This window comes from Embiotoca jacksoni, unplaced genomic scaffold (assembly GCF_022577435.1).
Source record: "Embiotoca jacksoni isolate LCO1_2020_lvr unplaced genomic scaffold, fEmbJac1.0.p SCAF_6, whole genome shotgun sequence".
Lineage (NCBI taxonomy): Eukaryota > Metazoa > Chordata > Actinopteri > Embiotocidae > Embiotoca > Embiotoca jacksoni.
Window position 1 is genome coordinate 11,717,232 of NW_027185414.1, and position 26,816 is coordinate 11,744,047.

At 39.7% G+C, this 26,816-nt stretch overlaps 1 protein-coding gene across 1 annotated transcript in view; it reads left to right on the plus strand.

The window, feature by feature from the left end:
• csmd1a (CUB and Sushi multiple domains 1a) overlaps positions 1-26,816 on the plus strand; it is a 389,897-nt gene that overhangs the window by 115,030 nt on the left and 248,051 nt on the right. Inside the window, exon 3 of the mRNA XM_069173376.1 lies at positions 16,325-16,437. Coding sequence (XP_069029477.1) covers positions 16,325-16,437 — 113 coding nt within the window. The remainder of the gene's footprint in view (positions 1-16,324; positions 16,438-26,816) is intronic.

The following is a 26,816-nucleotide window of genomic DNA, read 5'->3' on the forward strand; positions in this document are numbered from 1 at the left end:
CTGAGGGAAGTGAAAAGGGAAACCCAGTCAAAGTATGTAGGAGCACAGCACATAAATCCCACCTTAGTGCGGTGCTCTTCTCAAAGCCGGTTTACACTTATTTGGAGAAGCCGCTCTATTGCCGGATGTGCAACTCTTCAGAAATGAAACTACATGTCACGGCAACACAGACCGCAACAACTGTGATTGCTCCACTTGATAGCATCTATGTCTTTCAGTGGCCGCACAAACACAGACAGTTCACCCTACTTCTGCCCCAGTGGGTTCAATGGCTGTACACACCATCTCCTTTGAGGTCTTCTCTCTTTTCTGTCTTGCGTTCATTTCAGTAAAAGTAACTGTTGTTCAACATTCAGCTCCAACATACTCCTCTCAGCTTCAGTCGTCATTGTTTGAAGTACACAAAGACACTCTGCACAGTAGCATGGGAACCCCACTGCCAACTAGCTTTTACATAAAGCCTACATACAGTGATGTCGTCCTTTTATGTCCTTTTATGCAGTTCTTTTGTTCCCCTGTTTTTGTTTGTTTATTTTATTCATTTGTTTGTTTTCTATTCCATTTGCTCATTTTGGTTATTTGTTTGGTTTTCTTGTATTCATTACCTTTGTGGTTTGGTCTTTTTTGCCTCCTGTTTTCTTAAATGTTTACCGGTATTGACGTTATGTATGACTATGCTTTGCTTCTCTGTAGAGCACTTTGTAAACTCTGTTTTTAAAGGTGCTATATAAATAAAGTTGTTATTATTATGATTATTATTATTACATACAACCATGAATCAGGCTTTCGTTGAACTGCTTCAGCTTTACATGACAAGGCTTTTGATACGTCTGTGTGCTTGTGTGTATGTACGTGTGCAAATGGACGTTTACGTGTGAATGTAAAGTATGTGTACATGCACATGTGCATGGAGGAGTGTGTGAAGGTGTCCTTCCCTCAGGCCTGTGAGTGGATGTGACTGTAGAAGCTTTTAATGTTCACACCTTGTCAGAAGTCTTTCAGTTACTGAACACACACACACACACACACACACACACACACACACACACACACACACACACACACACACACACACACACACACACACACACACACACACACACACAGGCATGTAGAGGACACATGTCATGTGCTTCTAAACAAACCTGACAGAGATAAGAGGAGGGAGAAGGAGATGGTGAGAGAGAGGGTGTAGAAGTGGAAATGGGGTGGAGGGTGTGTGTGTGTGTGTGGGGGGGTCTTCTAATTCTCACTTCCTCTCTGTAATCGGGCCCTTCTCTCCTTTTCTCCTCTTCCCTCTCTCTCACTGTCTCTCAGAAGCATAGAGAATCAGTTTTAATGGTTTGTCAAATAATGCTTTTCTCCCTCACAGTGGATTGGTGATGTGGTGTTTGTGTTAGCAGTGCGCGCATCTCTCTATGTATGTATGTATGTATGTGTGTGTGTGTGTGTGTGTGTGTATATTTTAAAGGGAAGCTTGGCCTACTTTAGCCCAGTGGTTTTCTCTGTTGATATAGCCCATAGCGCCGGATTATACGCTTTTCAATGTGGTCAAACACACACATTCACACTCACAAAACAATACACGTATATACACATGACACACACACTCACAAAACAATGCAATCACGCGCACACAGGGAAAGATAAAAATATGTATATAGTTAGTGCAGAGCCCATACAGACACAGATCACATAAACACATGCACACACACACAAACATACATGTCCAGACAGTAAGTCAGAGTCACTAGCAGCATTTAAACTCTCGCCTAAGGAAGCGCCTGTGTTGGGTTACGTGTGTGTCCAATTTAACGTGACATAGCTGCTTTACTATTCTTATAAACTCCACCGTATATGTGTGTGTTTGCTTGACATAGTTTGTCTGGGTTAACAGTTTTTTTTTTTTTATGTCAATACCTGTGTTTACACTGTCAGTGAGCAATGTTCTCGGTGGGTATTTCTGTTTGGCTTGGCTAGTTTTGTGTGTGTGTGACTGACTGACTATATTTGGGTATGTGTGTCTTTTGTCTGTTTCTCGCTCAAGGGTAGTTAAGACCAATGTCTGTGTGTGACCAAGAATGTAAATGGATGTTATCGTGACTGTGGAGTTAAGGTACCGTGTGTGCATTTGTGTGTGATAGATGTATCAATATATCTGAAGTACAGCGGCTTTGCGTGTGCTTTTATGTGTGGTATGTATGTGCATGTGTTTAACAGTAGTGGTTGTTCACCTGTAAGTGTTTTGATGGATATTTCTTAACAGTGCAACACAGTGAGACAGATGGAGTATCATGGTGGTAGAGCCACAGGAGGAAGAGGGGTGGAGGCAGAGAGACAAAAAGAAGCGACATGAGAGTTAAACAGACAAAATAGAAGATAAAAGTATAGTTTCTACATATATTTATCTTTCTGCACATGGACTTGTTTTTAGTTCGACTAGTTGACAGTGACACAGACTGCCTGTAGATCCACAGTACTAGCGGTTGCTCAACTGATGATCATAAAAAAAAGTGTGAAGGGCCCCATTTGAATATACATGCTGCTGCATGTACCAGAGAAGATGAAAATGAGCCAATATGGCCAGTTTGATGTAGGTCCATGGGTTTAAAGCTTGTCAGATAACCAAAACACTGTACAATGGTTTATTCTATAATTAAATCATAGATTTGATAAAAACAGAATAATGACACTGCAGCAATCAGCGTGTTATTGGTCTCATCAACTAAGATGTAAACAGATGAATTACTACAAACTAATCAACCAGGGATATGTGAATAGACACATTTGATTTGCCAGTACAGTAGATAATGTCATGATTACACTGCATTAGAAGTTCAGCCAGAATAAAGTTTTTCCTTATCAGACGACCTTCAGGTTTGTTTTTTTCTCTCAGCCCTCTGCTCGCCTCCTCTGTAATGCTGTACTCACCCATTGAAATGAATGACGTTAGCAGAATTTAGACATTCTTTCTACATTCTTTAGACTTTACCACTGAATCCACGCTGGTCTAAACAAAGCCTTACACTGCAAGAATTTGGAAAGGTATTGATTGATTTATTAACTATTATATTTGTCATTATTATATCACTCTTCACCAGCTGTTTACGGCAACAATATCAACAACAAAGTAGTAATGAACTCAACTTTTTTTTGGTAATTTTTCAGTGAACAGCCCTTTTTTTTCAAATGTATAAACACCTTTGCCAAGAGCCCCTATGTTTGGCACATATCCATAACTCACATTCACAACTTTTAATGTTTTTTTGTTTTTGTTCCAAGTGTCCCACATTACCAATGGAAAAATAGCCAGTGTCAGGCTTTGGGCCAGTTTTCTAGTTTTTCAACACTGCCTTGTGAACCTGTAATTGTTCAGACACTCTTAGATCTCTACCAATTAAAACAAAAAAAAATTGTTTATCAGATAGCATAGATTAATATATGTTAATAGAGCTGAAAGAAAATGACAGGAGAGAGGAAGTGTGATATGCAACAGTGGTCTCTGGTCACACTTGAACTGACGTCACGTCAACAACTTAAATCTTGAGGTCCTCAGGACACACTGATAAACGACTGCATATGTATGTACACTGTAAAAATGTTTGTGGGCCGGATTTCTGTAAAGCTTCTGAAATGAGGGCAATACAAACCATTATCATAAATACTGTACATGCCCCGTGGAATGTTTTTCTGATAATGAAGTTAATATGGCCCACAAACACCAAACAGATGCATCATTAAATGCATAAACATTCAGTAAATTGTCCTGCAAATCCAAATGTTATATGTACTTTTTATATGTTTTTTTTTTTTTTTTTTTTTTTTTTTTAACATATTTTTTAAGCTTTGACTCTTCGTTGTCTTTTGTCTTCAGTGGCCATCATATGAAAGGGTTATGAAGGCTACACATAAGTGTACTTGTGGTGATCCTCATCCCTGGAAACAAGTTTGAAATGTATGATTTTTGGGGATTTTTAGTCAAAGCAATATCTGTTGTGTGTCATCTTGTCAGAATCAGACAATTCTGACTGACAGATGCATGTTATGTAATTGAGTTGTTTGTGACAGTGCAGGAGGTGGTAAATGTGTGATGTGCAGTACGCCTCTATAGGCCCGGAAACAAAAACAAGGTTGTGTGTGTTTGTGTGTGTGAGACAGAGACAGAAAGAGAAAGTACTTTAGTGTGAAGGACCCAGAGACCTGGCTAACAGCCAGCAGTCTGGATACCCATAAACCCTTGCTCATGCTGCTGCTGCTAGGCAAAATGGGCTTTTCTAAAGAGAAGTTAAACCTGTGTTGCAACATGTATACTTTATATGCCAAATTTTCATGATTACTTGCACAACAGTTTTTAAGGGTTTTAGAGCATTGGCCATGGTCTCTGGTACACATGTTGTTTGGCAAATTCAGGACAAAACCAACTTTAAGTTCAAGTGAAATGTTTTCTTGTTGGGATTATTGAACAAAAATGTATTTTTGTCACCAACAAGACCTCCTTTGAGGTAACTCTACTCTGTCTATGGTCCATGGACTAAATATACTCCCTTATCATACAATGTAGTGGCAAATCAGTGCTTTTATCACATGGGATGTCCTTTCACAACCTCATTGTTTCAACCTGATGTTCACATTCAATAAAAGATCATCTTCCGAGTGCCCACTTGAAGCAAACAGTGACCCATGTTGGGACCAGATTCACAGTTAGAAAAACACTGGTCTACAACTCAGTGAGATGTGGCTGTATGCCAGCTGCCTACTCACTGCTCCTGTTCCTTACCACAGCTCACACAAATTGGTCCCTCTGGGATCTTGTGCAGCTTTTTTGTACCTATTGTGACCTAAAATTATGGTGACTTTCCCCCAAAATTGTAAAACAATATGCATTTTTAATGGCGGCTATTTTTCACATATAATTGTAATAATTGGAGAGAATTGCAAGTCAAGGGGAAAAAAAGTACTGAGGCAGCATTCATTTAATTCATGGGGAGTGTGATTTGTACCTAAACTGTAAGCATGTGTCTCTGAGAAAGACTCATGATTATTTCCTCTGATAATTAGCATACTGAAAATCACAGAGAGCTCCTGGAAAATACTGAGGATTTTCTGACGAGAAAGTTCAAAGCAAAAGACATTCTTATCTCATGTTCCACTCATGATAAATGTACCTTCAATCGAGTGTCAGCACAACAAACACTAAATTAAATCTTAATTTTTTTTTTTTAACTGTTTGATGTTTTGAAACATATTTTGATGTAAAGCATTCCCTTTTTTTGACTTTGTGTCTAAACTTTGTCAGCTTTGTGTTCTTCTTAAAACTTAGAAAAAAATGGAAATAAAATGATGCAGGTTGATTGTAACTTGTGCTAATCTAAAATAAATGACTCTGTCTTCTTAGTTATCCTTAATCATTTTTTTTTATTATTGTAATCTCTGCATAGGGATTGATAACCGTTGCATACAGAAACTTTTTTTGTAAATATTATTAAAGAGTGTACAGTTGTTCTATAGATTTGGTGATTTATTTGTGGAAAACCGACAGTTACACAAATTGTAGGATTGATGTGTATTGTTTAGTTTGCTACACACCTCTATATACACACAAACAACACACACAGGCCTGCGTGGACGGTCTAACTCTAGTAGACAGACAGTTTGACAGACACTGCGGCTTAGGTGGGGTTCGTGGTTTAAATATAAGAGGATTGCGCAGCAAGGTGTTGCTCGAGGACACCAGAGAATCAGCGGGGTTCGTACTCTCTTATCGCTCACTTCAAGTGCCACCTGCTGCCAAAGTACCCTTGAGCAAGACATTCAACTTCTCACAACACTGTAGCAATGCTGCCGTGTAGATCTGTCTGATATCGTGTGCACCTCTGTCTTCCTGTTTATCCCGTGTTTGTGTGAATGACTTTATGTATCTTCCAGGGTAACTCACACTCCCAGAGGCAAAAGAATTGTAATTCCTTTTCAAAATAAGATCTGTTTTCCTGTCTTTCCATTGAAATGCTTTCAAACCTGTGAAAACACATTCTCTCTTCTCTTCTCTTCTCTTCTCTTCTCTTCTCTTCTCTTCTCTTCTCTTCTCTTCTCTTCTCTTCTCTTCTCTTCTCTTCTCTTCTCTTCTCTTCTCTTCTCTTCTCTTCTCTTCTCTTCTCTTCTCTTCTCTTCTCTTCTCTTCTCTTCTCGGCTAACAGAACAACATTAAACATCTCAGTGTTACTTTTAGCAGAAGTCTTTAAAAGTACTGTTTAAAACAAGTTTGCTTAAGGGTAAAATAGCTAGCCTTGGGTAGGCTGTCAAACTGTTCCATAGCCAGGGGTCTATAATTAAGCCAGAGAACTAATTATCCATGAATACAACTTTATATTTTCATTAAGGGCTACACGTAATACGTGGTTAGAAAATAAGATATTTACCATATTTTGTTTCCATATTGAAACAAAATATGGTTGGGTTTAAATCTCATATCACCAATCTGCCAGTTTCCTTGCTTTTGACTTGGGCCCCATACTTTTTTAAAAGTCCTCCAGTGGGGTTTGATAGTTGAAGTTACAAAGAATTCAGATGACTACAGTAATGTACATTAAGTGTTAACACACAGAGAAACAAAAAAAGGAAAAATGCCCATCTTGCCTCAAGCCATTCTCTCTCTCTCTCTCTCTCTCTCTCTCTCTCTCTCTCTCTCTCTCTCTCTCTCTCTCTCTCTCTCTCTCTCTCTCTCTCTCTTTTCTTTTTTTTTACTCCAGCAGCACATGGAGAGAAAAGGAGCTCTGAGTGTTTTGTGTATCACTAGCTGGCTTTACAAATTTAAAAAAAATTCACCATCCTGTTGCCAGGAATTTATACCACCACTGTTTTCAGATTTATACCACACTGTTTTTCCCCAACATACTGTCTACAGTTTTTATTGGAACGCCCGCCAAGACTGTAATTTAAAACAAATCTCCTAAAAACACTGTCCACATCCTCACCCTGTTGTCCGCCATTTCTCTTTTGCTGTTGTTATGTTAGTAGAAATATTTAACCACCAATAAATTGTGTTATTTGTCGTATTTAATGTGTTCACTTTGTCTCATCTGCTCACTGCCTTTCTTTCTCTCCCCAACGCATGCTTCATCTCTGTCTTTTCCACAACAAGCGCTTGTTGTCTATCCATTTACTCCGAGCTGTGTTGTGTCACTGATAGACTAGTGCTCCACCAGACAATCTTAAAAAATGGATTACGTCCCAGAGTGACAGGTTAAAACAAATGGTTTCAGCCGAGGACATACATCTACTGTACATTTGTGGGTGTATCTAGTGTTGGCAAGTAGAAGCCGAATGTTCTGCTAGACTATGGTGGAAGATAGTCATATTTGTTTTATGAGTTTACGTTGGTCTTGTCTCTGGTTTGTGTTTGACAGATTGTTTTTCTAAATGTCAGAGCCAGTAGATACATGAGGAACCAAAAATATAAACTGCTGCTATCTTTCAAAAAAAGTCAGCTTTTCTGGTAAGACAAGAGTACATATTTTACACTGGTCTGCCATGTTCTATTACATTAGATGAGTGGACTTTGTATGGGTTTTATGGCTCCAAAGGTCATGGATTTTACTGGCCCAATTATGTTAAATTTAAGCTCCGGTTTTGCAATTTTACCATACTTTTGTGAAGATCTTTCAGCAGTTACCAAATGCAATAATTTCCAGGGTACAGAAATTGAAAACCAAGGTGAGTTGACATATTTTGTGGGAAAGTTTCTTCCACCCATTACAGTTTGATTGGAGTGTGGGCATCAGACATATTGTGGTGAAACCCAAACACCATTACAAAAATAATATCCCCAACCAAGAAAAATAATATATTTTTGGTTTTCAGAGCGCCCTGCCTTTGTTGTGATGAGTCATTGGAAAGTTATACTTGGACATGGGTAGTGGAAATGCCAATGGTTTTTTCCACTTCATCTGGCCCTCATCTTCTACACCTATGAACTTCCAATTACAGACATCTTTTGCTACAGCTACAGAGCAGTCGGGGGTCAAGTGCCTCAGTTGAACACATCATGATAGTCACTGAAGAGGTCTCTTCCTCGCTACACCTGTCAGGATTCAGCCTGCTGGAATTTCAATGACAATAATCTATTTACACACAGACTTTTTGAGTGCAACAACCTGTGAAGTGTTAGGATCCCCAGGGCTGCAAACATCACTCTTTATTTGGCTTTGCTAAGGTGTGATTGATACAGGTTGTCACCACCGTCGCGAGAAAACAGTGTATGAGACACTTAAAAATTCAGCACTGGTCAATACCAACATAAATCCATGAAGAGAAACCAACATGTAAACGTTGATAGTCCCATACCACATTAATTTAGAGACAGTAGCATACTTAGTTTAAACAAATGAGAGTACAAACATGAAGACCAGCAGCCTCCTTCTGCAGGCCTTCTTTATGTTGCATTCTTCATGTTTGCAGGTCTGATATTTCACAGGCACCTGAGCTTTATGGCAAAGGATAATAGATTATGATACAAACGTGACAAACGTGATATAGTAGACTGTTTTTCTAGTGTGCAGTATGGGAAGTAAGTAAAAGGGTTTTACTTGGTAAGTAATGCATGTATGATTTTGAAATTGGTTTCCGCTGCTTTTCACTCACTCTTTATCCCCCTGAAATGAAACAAAGAGTGTGAGCCAGTTCAGGCAGCCAAGTCGAGTCCATCACCACACTCACGTGATGTTCTCCTCTCACTGCAACATACATCCATCGCACCCTTTCTATCATGGCGTGTACTTAAGCCATTTTGGCTCTGCTCACTCTTTTGCAGCATGCCTGCAGCCACTTCACTCATGTGACTCACACAGCGTTTGAAAGCCCTACTCTCAGCTTGGTGCTTCCTTGTGGGGAGTGAAGAGGTCAGAGCCCAGACGTCAAACATCAATGCTGTATATTTTCTACATTCACATATGATCTATTCCACTTGAGCTGCCTGCCTGAAAGACAGAAAGCTTCAGGAAGCTGTTTGAACCAACTCTAAAAGCCTAAAAAGTTATTAGTTTTTCTGCTTGGCGGACCACTTGTAAACCAAATATACCAGAAAACTGCAACTAAAGATCATAAGGCTTTGATCTATGTGTCTACATGCAGACAGGTAACCTTAACCTGAATTACTTTCAATAACTTTTATTTTTACTTTTACTGCTTTTGGATCAGAAATCTGTTAAAGCAAAGTACCACCATGCATGACAATGAGTAGTCTAATGACAACTTCCCAATGCCGTCTCTGAATACCATCGTAACAAGGCTGGATGCCTGAGCTCTTTTTTTTTTTTTTACAAATTTGCATCAACTGGCACATAGTACTACATTTGGTGCACATGGGCAGAAAAGGACGCTTCTAAGTGCACCTGCTGTTTTCAATAATAAATAAATGTTCTCAGCCTGTCACTTCAGTGATAGAAGAGCGATGTTGGGATGGAAACCAACCTGGTTCTTAGATGTCTGTTCTCAGCAAAACAAACAATTTTTCACCATAAAAAACTAACAACTCACTTTGAGCTGACTCATTTGAATAGAAGCTCCCATCTGTGCCTCTTTTTTTTTTTTTTTTTTTTTTTTTTTTTAAACTTTCGTGTGGTCATGGGTTTATATTTTCAGATTCCCCAGCTCCAACATGTATTTGTTATCACTTGCTAATTTTACTTCTGCAGTATGCATCGTTGCTTTAAAATAAAGTATCAACACAGAAGCTGCACTTTTGCCAGCACAAATATCTTCTTGACAATTAGAGGGTCATCTATTTCAAGATAGGAATATCAGTTTTGAAATATTCCCAGCTTTTTTCACGCACTGTCATTTTTGTTACATTACTCTGGTATGCCCAAGTGGCAACCCATCATGATGTCGCTCACGAGTTTGTGAACGGCTGTTTTGAAGGCTAAAGGCTGGTATTTTGGCCGTTGCTATAATTATTTGGAGCCAGAAGTGACCATATTTGGATAAGCTGGGGAGGAGTGAGGGGTGGATTTGACTAAGAATTTGAGGACACTATGCCCGCCGCCCTATAGCAACAAGCTGACGTCACCCCAGGCCTGTCAATCAAACCAGGCGCACTCCCAAACATACCTCTCTTTGAAGCCTAATATGTAATTAATTATTTCATTATTTTTAGGGGGACTACCAGAACACTCAGAAGAAAGAGTACATTTAGCCAATGACTTCATAATGACTTTTATCATAAAAAAATATATTGACTCACTTCATTAGAGAAATTAATACTTTTCAATGGAAGTCTTTTGTAGCTTGGGGATTTTTTTGACCCAGCCCTAAGCAGCACTTAGTGGTATTGCACTTCAAGGCACTTCTGCGTTGGCTTTACTTTTCAGGCACACAGACTGCATCCAATTTTAGATACAGTCTATATGCCTTACCACACTACCATCTAGTCTAAACAGTAATCTCAGAAAAGTATGTCAACATGAGACGCACCGACAATCTGACAGACCAGCAGGTAGAGCGGGAGATGGACTGAAACAGGCAGATACAGATGGGCAGTTGGACAGATGGACGAAGCAACAGTAAGGCACACGGACAAGCTGGCTGGTTGGTTGGTTGACTGTAAAGACCGGCTGGCTGGAATCACTGAGTGGCTGTCTGATTACATAAGCTGGTTGACAGGGTGGACAGTTGACCGACTGATGAACAGTCAAATACTCTGAACGCGGCTCGCTTATTTTTATGTAAATGTCAAACAGCCATAGGATCAGTGTGTTTGCCTGATTGTAAGGAAAGCAAGATGAAAAGAGAGCAGAAAAAGAAGAGCGAAACAGACAGAGCGAGAGAGACACACACACACACACACACACACACACAAAGGGAGAAACAGAGCTTAGACAGGGATATGGAATCATGTCGGGCCATCAGTGCAGTGACAGCTAAACGATTACTGCTCATTACCTGACTGACTAAAAATATTGTGTGTGTGTGTGTGTGTGTGTGTGTGTGTGTGTGTATTACTATTCACGCACACGTGAATTTTCATCTGTCTGGTCAGTCCTCCATCTAAGACACAAATCACAGCACCATTTTATCACCAGTCACTGATGGAGTGAATGATAATGCCTGTGTCTGGGTTTATACAATACATTTTGCCTAAGGTATATGTTTATGATGATTTATAATGTCTGATTTGTTTGTATTTAATTTGTCTTTGTATGGAACTTTGCAATGTGACAATACATGATTTATTAACTTACGTGTTTGAGCTAAATCTTGATCTAGGTCAATACGAGAGCCTGCAGAAAGCCCTTCACAGACAGTTTTACCTCGACTGTTTTCAGCTATGGTAGCTCCATAATGCAGCCAGTACCTCTTTGATCAATAGAAGTCCCATGTGCAGCCACCATTTCTCTATATCTTTGACCAGTGGCAAAAATTAACCTCTGCTCAGAGCAAAATGTCCTTGAAAGTTCATACGCCCATGAAATTAAAAATGAAGGAGCAAAGCATGCCCCCGATAATTAGTTATACCCATTTCACTTTGTTCACATCTTATTTGTTGAGTTGTGAAATATTCATGTGAGAATGCAACTGCTGTCCCCTGTGGGCCACCAAGGTGATTTATTGGAGCCTGTGACAAGGCAATTCTCTTCCTGGTCGAGAAAAAGAGCATATGCACAGAAAATGCAGCACACAGTCTGGAAAAGTAGATTTCACATTACCAATGAAAGAGATGTCAATTTCATGCAATCCACACAATCATAAAATATATACAATCTATAATATAGCATAAAAATAGGTAAATGAGGCTTTACATAAATGTGTCAGCTTGCATGTTTTAGGTACAGAAAATAAACCAACTCAAAACTTAATGGTGGCAAAACATACATTTCCTACTATACTTGTGATACCTGTAGCAGAAATTTCACTGTAATTTAACAAGCCTTGCTTGAATTTGCAGCATTAAGCATTACATCAGTCTCTGACAATTATGATCTACCACATAACAATCAATGGCGTGTGGGGGATAAAAAGATGCTTTATCTGTGGTCTGGGGCTTTGGCATCCATGGACACAATTTCAACTTAGTTACCACTTTATTAAGTGTAAAGAGCTAAAGCTAATGCAGTCTAATACGTCAGTCCTGCAGGAAATCTTATCCTCATTATGGTCATAATAATCATGTTTTCGTTGAAGATGTTTTATAGAGATGCTGCTTCAACTATATTTCAAGGCTGTAGTTTGCGTCGCTCTTAAATTTAACCAAAACATCTGTCTGCATTAGTCTTGGCTAGGTGTACTGGATTATATATTTTACTAAAACAACAGAGGAATTTAATTGCACAGGACTATAATTAAAAATCAAATAAATTCAACTGAATTGACTAAATTGCTATCTAATAAACGTATTATAGTTTTCCTAGAGTACTTTAACATGCAGTAATAACCTTTGATAAATAGGAATATTGAGAAAACCAGAACAATGCTGAATACAACCGTGTTGAGAAGAAAGGAAAGTAAGAAAAAGTGTGGCTTGTGTTCAGCTGAGGTTAAGTCACCTACAACTGGTGGCATCAGTTTCAGGAATTTAAATCAAAATGCAGCAAAATACATCACAGATATGGACTATTTAATCAGTGAGGAGTAACCAGGCTTTTTAACCCTTGGGCAGGAGTGTGGAGAGGTTTTCACGCACAACGTGTATACTTGTCGGCATTTGATTACCGCAGTATGCCAACAATCATTTACTGTGTGTGTACAGCTAAGAATCAATTAATGTGCTTTTCTCTGAAATCTCTTTTCTGTTAGTAACAGTGTTACAAAAGTGTAAATTGTTTTATCTTTATGACAATAGAAATATTAAGCAACTACACAAGTACAGCCAGTTTGAATGGTCATCAATTTATACATTTTCTGAGTTTTGTTAGAGAAAAGCAGCAGCATGCTCTACCCTCTACTGGTATAAAGAGTGCACAACATTTAATTAGCTTATAGCCACAGGGACCTGAATGCTCAGTCACAAAATCATTTAAAACCCCACATAAACCAAAAGTTGGATTATGAGCTCAGTGATCTGAACAAAAAGTTGAGGTGCCAGACACTATTGTGGGTAAGTAAAGTAGAAATCTAATTTACACCTGTAAGAAGAGAAACCTCTGTCTTCCTCCTCCTTTCTCCTTTCTCTCCACGCCCCTGTTGGTTCAGTCTTTCCTCCATTTCTTCATCTCTGGCCTCAATCTCTCTTTCTGTTTGTTGTTTTGGTATTCTACCTTATCTGTTCTTGTTTGTCCTTTGTGTCCTTGTTCTGAGGCCAGACAATTGAAATTATTTCTTTTTCACTATTCACTCTTCTCTGTGTGGCTCAGTAGTTTAAATGGGTTCCTGTTGTTACTGTCTATTATTAAGACTATTTTAAATAGTATTTTGCCTTTATTACTTAGGAGCTGCAGAGACAGACAGGGAATGTGGTGAAAGAAAGCCGGGTACATGCAGTAAAGGTTCATACTGGAATCGAACCGGCGACTCGCCTGCTTTTTATTGTCTTCTGTTGTCCACCCACCTTTCTTTTTCTTTCTCCAAAAATGTTTCATTTTCTGCCTCTTTTCCACTTTCATTTGCTCCTTTCCTGTGTGCCAACCCAGCCAACCTCTCTGTGGACCTAGCTGACCTTTCAAATGATACAAAATGAATTGTATGAAATGAATACAGAGCCCAGACTCATTGTCATCCCTGCTTTGATTACATTAGCACTTGAATACTGTTTCAGTGTCTGTCTTTATTTCCCCTTTATTCCTCCCTCCTCTCATTCCCTTCGCTCATTGTTCATTGTTATGTACTTTTGTGCATTGCAAACAAGGTGTGCTCATTGTGTCCAATCTTGTCGTCGTCATTTGGATATACCAAGAGCTACTCAACTTTTCACTTCGGTGATGTCACTAAATTCTTAATTTCCCATTCTGCTTGCACAGTGGCAAAACTGGTGGGAATTATATGTAGCATGAATTCACATAATGACCAGCATTTTTTTTTTTAATGATGCTGTAAAGTAGAAATGAAAACAAGTTTCAAGTTCATCACACCACAGAAGTATGTGTTGTTAACTACCCATCCAAATTTGAATGAAAAAAAACACAGACAAGTTTGTTAAATTAGGCTTTGAAATCGTGAGATAATCAGGAGTCTTCTCTGCGCTGAGACTGGGGGGAGGGGGGGGGGGTCTTGAAGGAGCTGAAGCTCCGCCCACTCGCTGGAAGGTGTTCAGTGTTCAGTATGACAGTCCTGTGGCTGCAGTTCTTTCCCCACTAAACGGTCCGTCTGACATCCAACCTCTCGGTGACTTCATGCATGATGTCAGTGGCTCTGTCTCTCTGGTGGACGGAGCAGCCTGCTTTGTGAAAACAGAATAGAATTAGAATTTATTTCTCCAGTGAGTGAAACATACAGATGCATATAAATCCAGCTTGTCCCCCTGAGCTGTAACACAGGAGTAAAACTGGACACCAGAGACAGCAGACAGTGAGTCTCCAACTACTTCTAATGACCTGCATTACAATAGTGGAGATAATCAGAGCGGAGGAGTTGATTTAGTTCTGTAACGACTGCAACATGCACGACGCTGCATTACATCACATGTCAATTCAAACTTTGAACCTGCTCAGGTCGAGCCAACAGTCTTTCTCTTCCACTGATGTCCCTCCACCTCCTCCTCCACCTGCTCTCTGCAGCCTCCTGCACATGTAGTTGGGCTCGTTTATCCGGACCGGTGCCGGTACCGGTACATGTAACCGAGAGGGTCGGTGATTGTAACGTTACACCGTCACCGGAGTACAAAAACAACAACCCTCATTAATCGGGAGGACTAGATCTCCTCTGGTCCATGTTCACCATCACCCCGACATGTAAAATACAGAGTTACATATATTATAGTTCCTTATCGGAGACGCATAAAAAAATGCGGTTATCAGAGCATTTTCCTCTGAACTCTGCTCAGCTACGAGCTCAATAGAAGCTAATTAACACATTAGCTACCATTTCACAAAAATACCGTTATTCTGCACGAGTAAAATCATGTTAGCGGTTTGCACCGCGGACTAAATGTAGCAGAGTTACTGTGGAAAAGTTATCTCGTATAATTATAACAAGCACACAGAACTTACGCTGAGTGGTGAACTGCTGGCGGTAGCGGACGGTGCGACCGGGAGAATGAACGGCCATGAGGGCGACGCTCGGTTCAGCTCTGAGCTGCAGGAGAAACGGTGCGTCCATGAACTCCGTCTGTCTCCGGTGGAAGTTGGTGAAACTATCCATCGTGAAATGATCACTGCAGAGGCAGCTGTTGGTGTTGATACTAAAGTCTCCTTTAGCGTAGCTCTTCATGAAATCAATCCACCTCTTTTTCCTCCATCAGTAGGGAATTTAAATAGCGCTGCAGCGCTGCTTTGGAGGTTCTTGCATTCAGGAAAGATGCACTTGCCGGTGGAGGGAGACGTCCCGTAGCAGCCAGCTGATGTACAATAACAATCAGACTACAGCAGGAGTAGAACTGAAGTCCAGTGGGATGACCTCTTATGCAAATGAGCTCCAGGCTTTTATAGCGTTTCACTGTGTGAGAGGAGGAGCCATGCAGAAGGTTATATAAACCGGCTGTGATCTGACGTAGATAGGTTGTTGTGAGGTAGATAGGTTGGGTTTTAGCCCCGCCTAAAAAAACCTGAGCTGAAGACGGATGAGAAACTGTTCAACGGTCTAACTCCACATTTCAGTGCGACAAAGTTTTCAAACTTTGCACATGCTTTCAGCAACTCATTTCACACGTATATAATGTATTGAGAAGCAAATCTTGGAATTTGCTTTACAGCATCTTTAAGTATCTAAGAAATTTGGTATGTGCAGGCATCCAGTTCAGATTACCAACCTCAATCACTTCAACTGTCTCTTTTCAATTTGAAGAAGCAGTCGTTCTACTCAGAGCTTCTTCTACAGCTCCTCACCCCACCCATAAGAATACGCTCAGGCTTCTCATGAAGGCATGTTGACACATCCATTTTCAGTATTCAAACCCTCTGTTTCTGGGCGACTATTTGGGCAAATGCTGCAGATCTACAGGGAGCATAAGAACCTTCAAGATCAAAGATAAATGAAGTTCTTAGGGCCACCAACTTGTCCCCAAACCAGAGGAGGCAATCCACCATTTCAGAGCATCTAGGCTCATTTTTTACTGTCATGTGCTTACACCACTATGTTTCAGGGTTTCAGATTTGATGTTGCTGCATTGTTTGCTTCCAGACTTCAGCTGTCTTGCTGTATTTCAGGCATGTGTTTTTGAAAATGTCTTCCTGTTTTGCAGGCTGTCAGGATTCATGCTGCCCTCCCCTATAGTCAGCAGTGGATCCATATTGGCCTTATGGTTTACCACAGACTTTGCTGTGAGTGCGCAGGGCTTCAAAGCTGTATATGAAGGTAAGGCAATGTGTGAGTGTGCATAGTGATGTGTGAGTGCTGGTCATGATACACATGCAACATGATTGAATTGTGTTGGAAAGTTTGGTCTGAATAACGATGACATTTAAGAAGCAAGCACAGCAGTATGCTGTATGACATGAAAACCAGACTGGCTATCACTGATTGATAAGATTATTTCTGATCATGTATAAATAATATCCAAATAACATTGCTTGTTGCTGTTGCATTGCGTGACTTTGATGACATGGGTGGAGCTGATGGTCTACACTTTGATTGCAGTTCATTTGAGGATTTCTAATTTTTTATTTGCCTTATCGAACATCTTAGTAACGACAACCTGGTGTTGCTTCAGAATTTTGAAAAAGAGTGTTTCTCTGTGGACTCCGTCAAGTGTGTCCCTTCATAGCTCTGAGAAATCAGACAAGTGAACTCTCCTGTTGATTCATCCCTGATATACATCCCGCACATTGCCCTGGACTTCAGGTGAAACAGTACGGCTGGGCTCTGATTCTGATCTATCAGAATCACTTTTCACAGAAACACATCTGTGTGTGCGAGCTTTGACTCAGTTGACCAGAGCGTTTGTCTTGGTCGGCCTGCCATCAGTTGGCTCTATTGCGATGTATACATTATATCTGTATACATACACTACAGACTTGTATTTATATGTCCTGGAATTTCTGGTTCTTGTTGACATCAGTTCCTGTTTTGCTGCATCTTGTGTGTTATGACCATGGTCTACAAGACTGTTCCTTGTCTTTCTTGTCTGCGTGCCTGTTGGGATGCAGCACAAATGCTTAGCCTGACCTTTTGAGCATGCGCGCGCGTGCGCGCACACACACACACACACACACACACACACACACACACACACACACACACACACACACACACACTGTATCTTCCATTATGCTTGTATAACGGTTCTTCTATGAATCATGAACTCTAAATATCAAAGACAAACTCAAGAGAGAAGATATACACACAAACTCCCTAGTGTGTGTGTGTGTGTGTGTGTATGTATGTGTGTCTGTTTCACCTTTATCCTACCCTATATACTGTGTTTCGATGTGTGTGTATTCCTAGATGTGTATAATGACTCGTGTGGGTTTGTGTATGTTGAAAGAAACCTGACAGCTATTAAACCCTTTTCCAGGAAATACGTTGTCTATATTTTTTCATGCCTTTGTTCTGTATCACATCTGTCGGGACCCTTAAGTGTGTTTGTTGCCTCAGGAGTGATTGGTAGAAATGCGTGTGTGTCTGTCTCTGTGTGAGTGTGTAACTGACAGGTCTTTCTGCTAATGTCTTTTTTTTCCTGCATTCCTGGGTTTTCCATTGATGTCACAGACATAAAAAAATTTAATTAATCATGTCTGTGTTAGTGTGCATGTGTGTGTAAAGAAAATGACATTCATGCATCACAACAAGGCGTGACATTTATAAATATTTTGTTTTTTTTATGTGCATGAGACCATGTGATCATTCCAGTTCCTGTCAGCTGGAACTGTCAGCTGTCTGCTTCATCTTTTCACCAGTTCGTTTACTGGAGTTTATTAAATGCCTACAATGTTCAAAGGATTGAGTCTCTCAAATGAAAAACAAACTATTATCACGAACCACATCCTTCAGCACTTGCAATGCATAATTTACCAAGATAAAGTCAATGTGCATCAAAAACATAATTACATGTAATATAACATGTTGAAAGATCCTATATTAATCAGTTGCACACCTGAAAATTGCCAGACAATTACTGAGAGATTTCAGAGTGCTATTCACACCGCAACTTTAACCACATTTTAAAAAAAAAGAGCACTTAAATGCTCCCATTAACTCAAATCAAGACCTCCAACACCAATCTACTAATGACTTTGACTTCAACTGTCTGACCACTTAGTTCAGTCCGAAGCTTGACACAGAAATATAATTGATTTTAAGCAATATGAGGAGTATCTCTGTTAGTGTAATCAGTAGGCTAAATCCAAAGCACCATTCATCTTCAGTTTTAAGTGCTTATTTTAATCTGCAAAGGCAGCCACCCTAAAGTTTGTTATCATTCAAACCAGGCAAAAAGTGGGACCACCTACGGACTGAGAAGTTGATGTGAATATAATATAAGCAGTGTACATGTTCAGATTGACAAAGTAAAGAGAAAGTTGTATACTTTTATTTATCCTTTAACCTCTGTTTTGTTGTGCTATGTAAATAACTGTGAACCTTTCCCATATCTTGCATAATGTTTCAGTGTAAATACTGTTTAAGAAACAACTTGAATTCATAACTATTGGAGATCTTATTTACCCTCTCAAAGTACATTTTATCCCCTTGTGGCTGAACACCTTTGACATAATGATGGTGAAGACATTGCCATCATTATGTCAATGATTGACTGAATTCCAAGAGAGATACTCAGGAGGTGAACATACACACATATTCTATCATACAGTCTATTGTTGCAGTCTATGAATTACTAAATTGCTTTGCTAACAGCTTTGATGTTGACCTTCACTATAAAGATCCATTCTCTTATTATCTTTTGGTGCCTAAAACCGTAATCATACAGTAAATCCTCAAACCTCTTCCAAGCTTACTGTTAATGGTTTTAAACTCAACTGTGAATTTAAAGGAACATTTGTACTTTGGAGACATTTTAATGTGATATGACCATCTATGATTCAATCTTTGTATTTCTGCTGTTCTTTTTAATGCTATGGCTTAATCCAAATAACCCTGTGCAATAAACACAGAGGGAAGCAATACAATTAGATGTTATGTGAGGTACGCAGTCAAATAAGTTTTACAATGATGAAAATATGATTTAAAAGGAATGATTTAATATAATTAGACAATCTCCAAATCTTCTGCTACCTTATCACTTTTTCTCTCCCCCTACTTTTTCCTCTTCTTCTTGTCATCGTCATTCGCCCCACAATTCTTTTTGCTTTTGTTCATTTAAACGGATTCACAGTTTCAAAGAATCCATTTGGCCCGCTCTTTTTTTATTGTCCTTAACAACCAGTCTCCCCCTTTCTGTGTGCCTGTCTCTGTTAACATAGCCAGTTCTGGTAACAAATTGTTTCTCTGTTCTGTCCTTTTATTAAAGGAAACCAAATTGAACTATAAGTCTGAACACACAGCTAACTGATAAGACCCCAGTCGCCCGAGAGAGGGATGGATGGAGAGAGAGAAAGAAGGAGGGGTGTGTGAAATAAAGCTATAAGTGGTGGAAAAGCAAGGCCTTTCTGATTAGGAAAAAGAGCAAGTTTTCAAACCAACACTGCAAGAGATAATCATCAATTAATTTCCCCTGAAGCAGAGAGACGCACGCAGAAGGAGAGAGAGTGGGAGAAAGGTGTGGAGAGCACCTTAAAGAGAGAGATGAGGAGAGAGATGACGAGGGAGATGAGGGAGATGAGGGAGATGAGGGAGGAGTAGATCGACAGAGGGGGTTGGGATTCATATTTGTTGTCTTCGCCTCATTAGAGCAATGTGATTAAAGAGGTGACAAATCCTACATGTGATCATGATCATTATCAAATTAAAAAGAGAAACATTACAACAATTATGATGTTGTGATGATATTTATGGGGTTCTGAATTTAGGATTTTTGTCTCATGCTTCTCCCATCTCCCTCACCATTGTCTCCATCTGTTTCCCCTGCAAAACAAAAATAAAGAGTCATAGCATCATTTGAAATATTTATATACTCTTACAGCTGCTTCATCAGGAGGCAGACCTGCAGCAATTGCTATGGATTCGTTGGAAACAATAATATGGCTTAAGCCCTGGGTTGTGTGTCCACCAGGACCAATATCAGGGTTTTTTCAATGTAAATGTTGCCTTGATGCACAGTCCTGCTGGAGCTTGGGCCTTAACATGTGCTTAGCACCTTTGATGCAAAATGCTAAGAGTAATGAATATTTAAACTTTTAGTAAAAGACTGCCTCGCCTCAAATGAGTTTGCAATTGTCGCTTAGCAACAAGAAGCACTACCAGCACTTCCCCTGAGCATTTCTGAAGTGCTGCTACCTGTAAGAAGAAACCCGCTGGATACAAGGCCTTACTTTCCTATCCACAATAGGGACTGAGCTGTTTGTTGGTGGCATGTTAGGAAAACTGTTGTCAGTGCACTGTGGTGCTTATTACTGACTTTTATGGTGTGCTGATCTGTGTTTTAGTTCAATACAGGTATTATACAATATAAATGCAAAAGCATGATGAATATTGAATGTGTACTATATACAAATCTGGTACATCTTATTTTACTAATACATGTATTAAAATAGATAAATAATGTTTGAGGCCAGTATACAAATAACCATAAAACTAATTAAAACTGCAAACAGTGATATGCGGGCCCTCGCACGCTGCACGTCAGGGATCCAGCAGGTCGGGGCCGCCGGCTCCCCGACGTGCAGCACGCGAGGGTCCGCATATCCCCGCTTGCAGTTTTAATTTTTTTCTCGATCTCGTTCCTTATTCTTCTTTTTTGGCGGCTTTAACATCTTCAAAAACTCATGAAAGTTGGTGCCTGATGCAAGTTTCATGAGGTTTGGAGCATCGTTTGACCTTAAACATCAACTTCCTGTGTCACGGCGAAACATCAAACTTAGCCGCATCACCCTGGCTATACCATATACTATAGATACTATATACTATATATACACTATATACTCTATACTCTATACTCTATATACTATATACTCTATACTCTATACTCTATACAAACATTTATTTTGGGTCATTTTTTGGACCCACTTGGACGACTTTTTTTTTAAATATTTCGGACAACATAGTATGACTTTTTTTTATCATATTTTGGACAACATGCTTTTTTTTAATCACTTTTTGGAGTATGACCTTTTTCTGAACTGACAGGCATGCCTCAAGTTACTTCTCACTGTGAGGCAACTGCTCTAACCAGCGCTCAATGAAAAAAAAGTCTCTTTTGGACTTTTTGTTTTGTGTTGTTGTTGACCTTTGGTTTGGTATTGCACATATAAACCCAAAACCTGTGTGGCTTACCCTTAGAGGCACTTGCTTTAGGGGGATTCAGCCTCCGTGAGGCTTATTAAGGGGACTCGCCCTCAATAAACCATCAACCATGTGTAATACCTGAGCAGGTCTCGAACCCATGTCTTCATGAGGTTGATTCCAGCTCGGCGTCATACACTCCTGGACTATCTTCGGTGCCGGAGGAGGAGTCGCAGCAGGAGAAAGTGTGTCACGGAGTTCACTCAGAGCGTCCAGTGACTCAACCGACAGTCTGGTTAACTCAGCAGGTAAAAGATTCTACTTCACCAAGGTTGGTTCAAATTCCACCTTGGCCTGTTGATGGTGATTCAACTTTTAGTGAAGTTGAAACGTTTGGTGAAATTGAAAAGTTTTGCATCCACCACACATTACAGAAATATATTTAATATCACTGCAGACCCCCTGGAAAACATGTATATCTACTATCCAAAGAATGTCTGTGGCAATTTTGGTGCTTTTGAATGAATATTTATGGGTGGTGGAGTTATAGGTTGCAGTGAGCCAAAGATTTGTCACAATGCTGACAATCACCTGGGAAGATTGGTGGCGCAGAGGTTAGCAGTGTTGCCTCTCAGTCAGAAGGGATGGGGGTTTGTTTCCTCTCTCTATTATGACTTAAAAAAAAAAAGTCATACTATAGCATGTCATCCAAATTATGAAAAAAAAGTCGTAACAGAGCAAAAAGTGCCATAAAAGTAATTTTTGGGTCACTTTTTGGCTGCCACACCACGGGCACACCGATCGGCGATGATAACTTTTAATCCCAAACATGTTAAGAGTGCACAAACTAAATTTCAAGTTGGTCCGACAAAATCTGAAGGAGGAGTTTGTTAATGTACAACATGTGCGAATTGCCAAAAATGGCGACTAAATTCAAAATGGCAGACTTCCTGTTGAGTTGACGTAATGGTGCATTGGAACTTTTTTGTACATCTCTGTGAAACACATGTCCACCTAATTTCATGCATGTAGGTAAATGGAGCCGCCGGGGCATCTGTTTAGGGTGCGCTAGCGAGCCATTTGGCCACGCCCACTCACGACTCCACTAAAATACGAACTTTTTCGCCGGGAGAGACGGGTGTACCAACTTTCACTAGTTTTTGAATATGATAAAGCCGCCAAAAATGCAGTTGTTTACGGAGAATCATAATAATCCTTTGGATAACAATAGGGCTTTCGCACCATCGGTGCTCGGGCCCTAATTATTTTCTGGAAAAGCGATGTTTCAACATTTCTCATTTAACATCTTACCTAAGTATACATGAGAACTGTTCTAATTAACATAATGTGTATAATGTAAATTACAGCGGTTGAGCGGTGTGTGTTGTCTGTGAGAAAAAGATCTTCATCCGTTACCACCTTTAACTTAAGACAAAACCCAAAAATGAACTTCAAAGTCCCAAAACCCCACACACCTCACACACACACACACACACACACACACACACACACACACACACACACACACACACACACACACACAGTGAGAAAGAGGCCAAGTGTACTTTTTTCAGTCCCCAGGCCAGCTGCAGAGTTTTCTTTCCTGTTTAGGGACTTCTGTGAAAAAACGGACTTGGAAACCTTTTAAAGGGACTTTGCACACACACACACACACACACACACACACACACACACACACACACACACACACACACATACAGTACACACACATGCAAATGCAACTGCTGGACATTATTACACAGGGATCAGTCTGGAAAAGCAACAGAGAGTAATGACAGGAATATGTAACTACAGAAGAAGAAGAGGGAAGAAAGAGAGGAGGGCATGTGTGTTTGTTTACATGTTGAGGCACATGTGTTACAGGTCATGGGTATTTTAGTTTTTTCTCGTTTCTTGTTGCCAATACCCACCATGTCACCATGTGTATGTTATTATGGGGCATCACTGTTTTCCACCGCATTACAACACTGCATGACAACATGCACTGTAATGTTTGTTTGCCGTGCCTGAATGTGTGTATATCTGTAAAATGGCAGGAAGTTCATCCCCTTTGGTGTTGGCATTTCCACTGTTTCTCTCTCTCCCGTGCTCCCTCTGTCTGTCTCTCTCTCTCTCCGTGGCGTAGACTGGTATAGAATCCATTAGGAACACTTCTCGGAGCTTCCAAACTTTGCTGACTTGATGCAAGGCTTTCCACAGACTGTAGCAAGAGCCCTGTAGTCACCAACCATTGGATGAGATGCAAAAAGATCGCAGCCTCCTGCTCTGGGATTTTGGGTCCTTACACATGATGTTACACATAAGAAAGATTTATTCATCCAGAGATTTTTCCGATGCCTCTAGCCAGATAGTTTTCTTAGTGGTGCCTTTATTTCACAGAGTTTCGCCTTACTAAACCTCACAGGGCTGCACATAGCCATTGCAGAAAATTGCACTATTGTAGAAGGAATTGTGACATAATATGAATACAAAATATGGTGTTTTGGCAGACGAAAAGATTATGTATAGCATTGATTTTCAAATGTGGATAAATTTAGATATGAACAACTAAAATGTTTATTGCTACAATTTTTCTGAATTGCTAAATAACTAAAAAACATTCTCCGAACTAAATACCCAGCAGCCTGAACCCATTTATCGAAACAATCACTGTTTTGGCAAAGCCATAAACAATTTACACCAAGTTAGACACAATTTGCAGATCTCATTCACTCTTTTTGCAAATCACTAAACACATTCTCACTCACTGAAACACATTTTGCACTGTGATGCACTTGTGATGTGTAATGATTACCACAGGTAGCAAAAGTTAAACACATTTAAAGCACAGGTATCATATCTTAAACACAACTAATCAAAATTGATCATACTTGTTGCAAATGATGTTATGAAACCAATATAGACCAGTTCAAAATGCATAGGTTGTTGACAGTTCATATCCACAAGGGACATGAGCTATCGGAGAGATGGGAAGAATGAGTGCATTTACTGTGCGGTAAATTATTCACTGTATGCTAAACTAAAAAGTTTTATGGAGCTATATGAACATTGTGTTTTCTATTTTTTGATGCAGTGTGTATTGACTAATCAGCAGTGTTTTCATTTTAAGGGGCTTGGAGCATGGTCTGACAACATAGTTTGGTTTTGAGCACTTGAAATCAATTATCTATTCACTTATCCCAGTTAATTTGATCAATGTATATGTATATATTTTTTTAATTAGGGAGAACTGACCTCAGAGGCAGCTGTGCGGTGAGCAGCAGAAAGAACAGCGGCTGGTCAAACTATCTTCACCAGGCTGAGTAATATCTGAAATTTCCTGGACACAAAATAGTTTTTAAGTTTGCTATATGGAAATTAAACTGATATATTGGTTTCACAGTATTCCCTCAGCTATTACTGTGGGCAGGAGAAGTATGCCCCTATAGCGACACTAGAAAGCTCAAAGAGAAACTGGAGGGCTTGATCAATCATTGCCAATGCCATTAAGTTCATATAGTTATTATATTGAGTGGACTTCCTGTGGAGAAAATTGTGCTTGAGCGTGCCAGAAAAAAAACCCAAAAACTACAGACTTGGAACATAAATAATACATGGGGTGTCCTGTTGCTTGTTAGATGGGAAGCTCTGTGGATCATTATGTTTGATAAAGTAGAAGAGTATCTGTTCAGTGAGATGGATAAATGACAAATGTCAAAATGGTTTCCATGTGGATTTGTCTTTAAAATTTTGATTATTGTCTTAAATCTAAATCTAAATTAACTTCTCATTTATAACAGTGTGCTCCATTCCAGGTCACTCATTGCCTTTCTAAATCGGTTTCTGATTTAGTTTCTAAACGAGATCCAGTTAGGTCTTCTGAGATTACCACATGCACCACTCGCTAAAAGCAGAGCTGACTTGCACAACATTTTTTTCCACTCATTGCTTCCTGATCTTGTTATCACACATCAAACTTGTCATTATTATATACCTGAATCTGTCTGGATAATTCAATCAGGGCTAATGATCAACTGCATTTCTTCTGAACTCACAGAAGCTGCTGAGCCTGGGAAACGTCTGTGTTGTGTAATTAGCATTTATAGATTCACAATAATAACTGCTTTAATTTGGTCAGAGAACTATTGAGCTTGTAGATTTGGCAAGGACAACACAGACTCCATCCATCTGAATAAAAGTTAAAGGGTAAACAAGCCTCAGTCATTCCAAGGGAAAATAAATTCATTTAAATTTCCTTTTGATTTGCCCGTTTAGGAAATGGGTTGATTGTATACTGATAAAATTGGTTACACATACATATAAAATATTAGCTGTTTGAAGTGGAAATGATTAAGATGACTGAAATTAATGGGCTTGGTGCAAACATATGATTGCTTTGATGTATGTAATAGGAGGTCACTAAGTAGAGCGCTCAATGCACATGTTCATGAAATTAAATGTAAAAATATAACTGTATCATATTCCCTCATATCCTAACTAGATGATGCAGCAGAAACTGTGACAAGTAATTCATGAAACATAGGAAATTGCGTTCCCTTTCTTGTTGAAAAGTGTGCTTTATTTCAGAGAGATATCAGTGATTATAATTACGACTGACATTTACTGCATTTCTCTGTTACTGGTGCATAGCCTATTTTTGCTCGCTATCGACCTGTTATCCCCTCCTCCTATCAGTATCTGTGTGCCCTTCATTGAGAATAATAGGTTGGCGAGTTTAGTCAAAGCCAATGGATTCAGCAGGGAAGCTTCTTAGAGCAAACACAGCAAATCATTAAAGGAAGGAAAGACTACCGGTGGATTTGTCAACTTGGATAGTCAGCTACTGGTACATATTTGTGTGTTTGTGTACGCTGGAGAGGCAAAGAGAGCGAAAGAGTGAGAGATGGTGAGAGAGGAAAGGGAGAAACAGTCCGTTACACCATTAACCCATATTGACTGGAACGCCATAGGAAGCTCTTCACTGTGGGAGTGTGCCATATAACGCTGTTGGCATTGACGCCAGCAGTAGTCAGCTACATCGATCGAAGCAGCAATGTCAACTCTCCTGCTGTGTGTGTGTGTGTGTGTGTGTGTGTGTGTGTGTGTATACGTGGTGTGTGTGCCCATGCTGGAGTGTTCAAGGGTGATACCACCGTCATCAAATTGTGTTGTCGGAGCCAAGAACCATACTCTTTAACTCGCACACATATTCTTGTAGTGAGTGTTGTGAGTCACTTCCCACCTTGTAGTACAGTCGATATGACATCTTAGTCGTTTAAACTTCGCACCCTTTATGTGTTCTTCTCACTGTTTGGGCTAACTGGACCCTCAGCGCAGTAGTAAAGACAAGTAGTTGGGATATATGTTGACACGTTTACACAGGAGAAATGTTCATCACA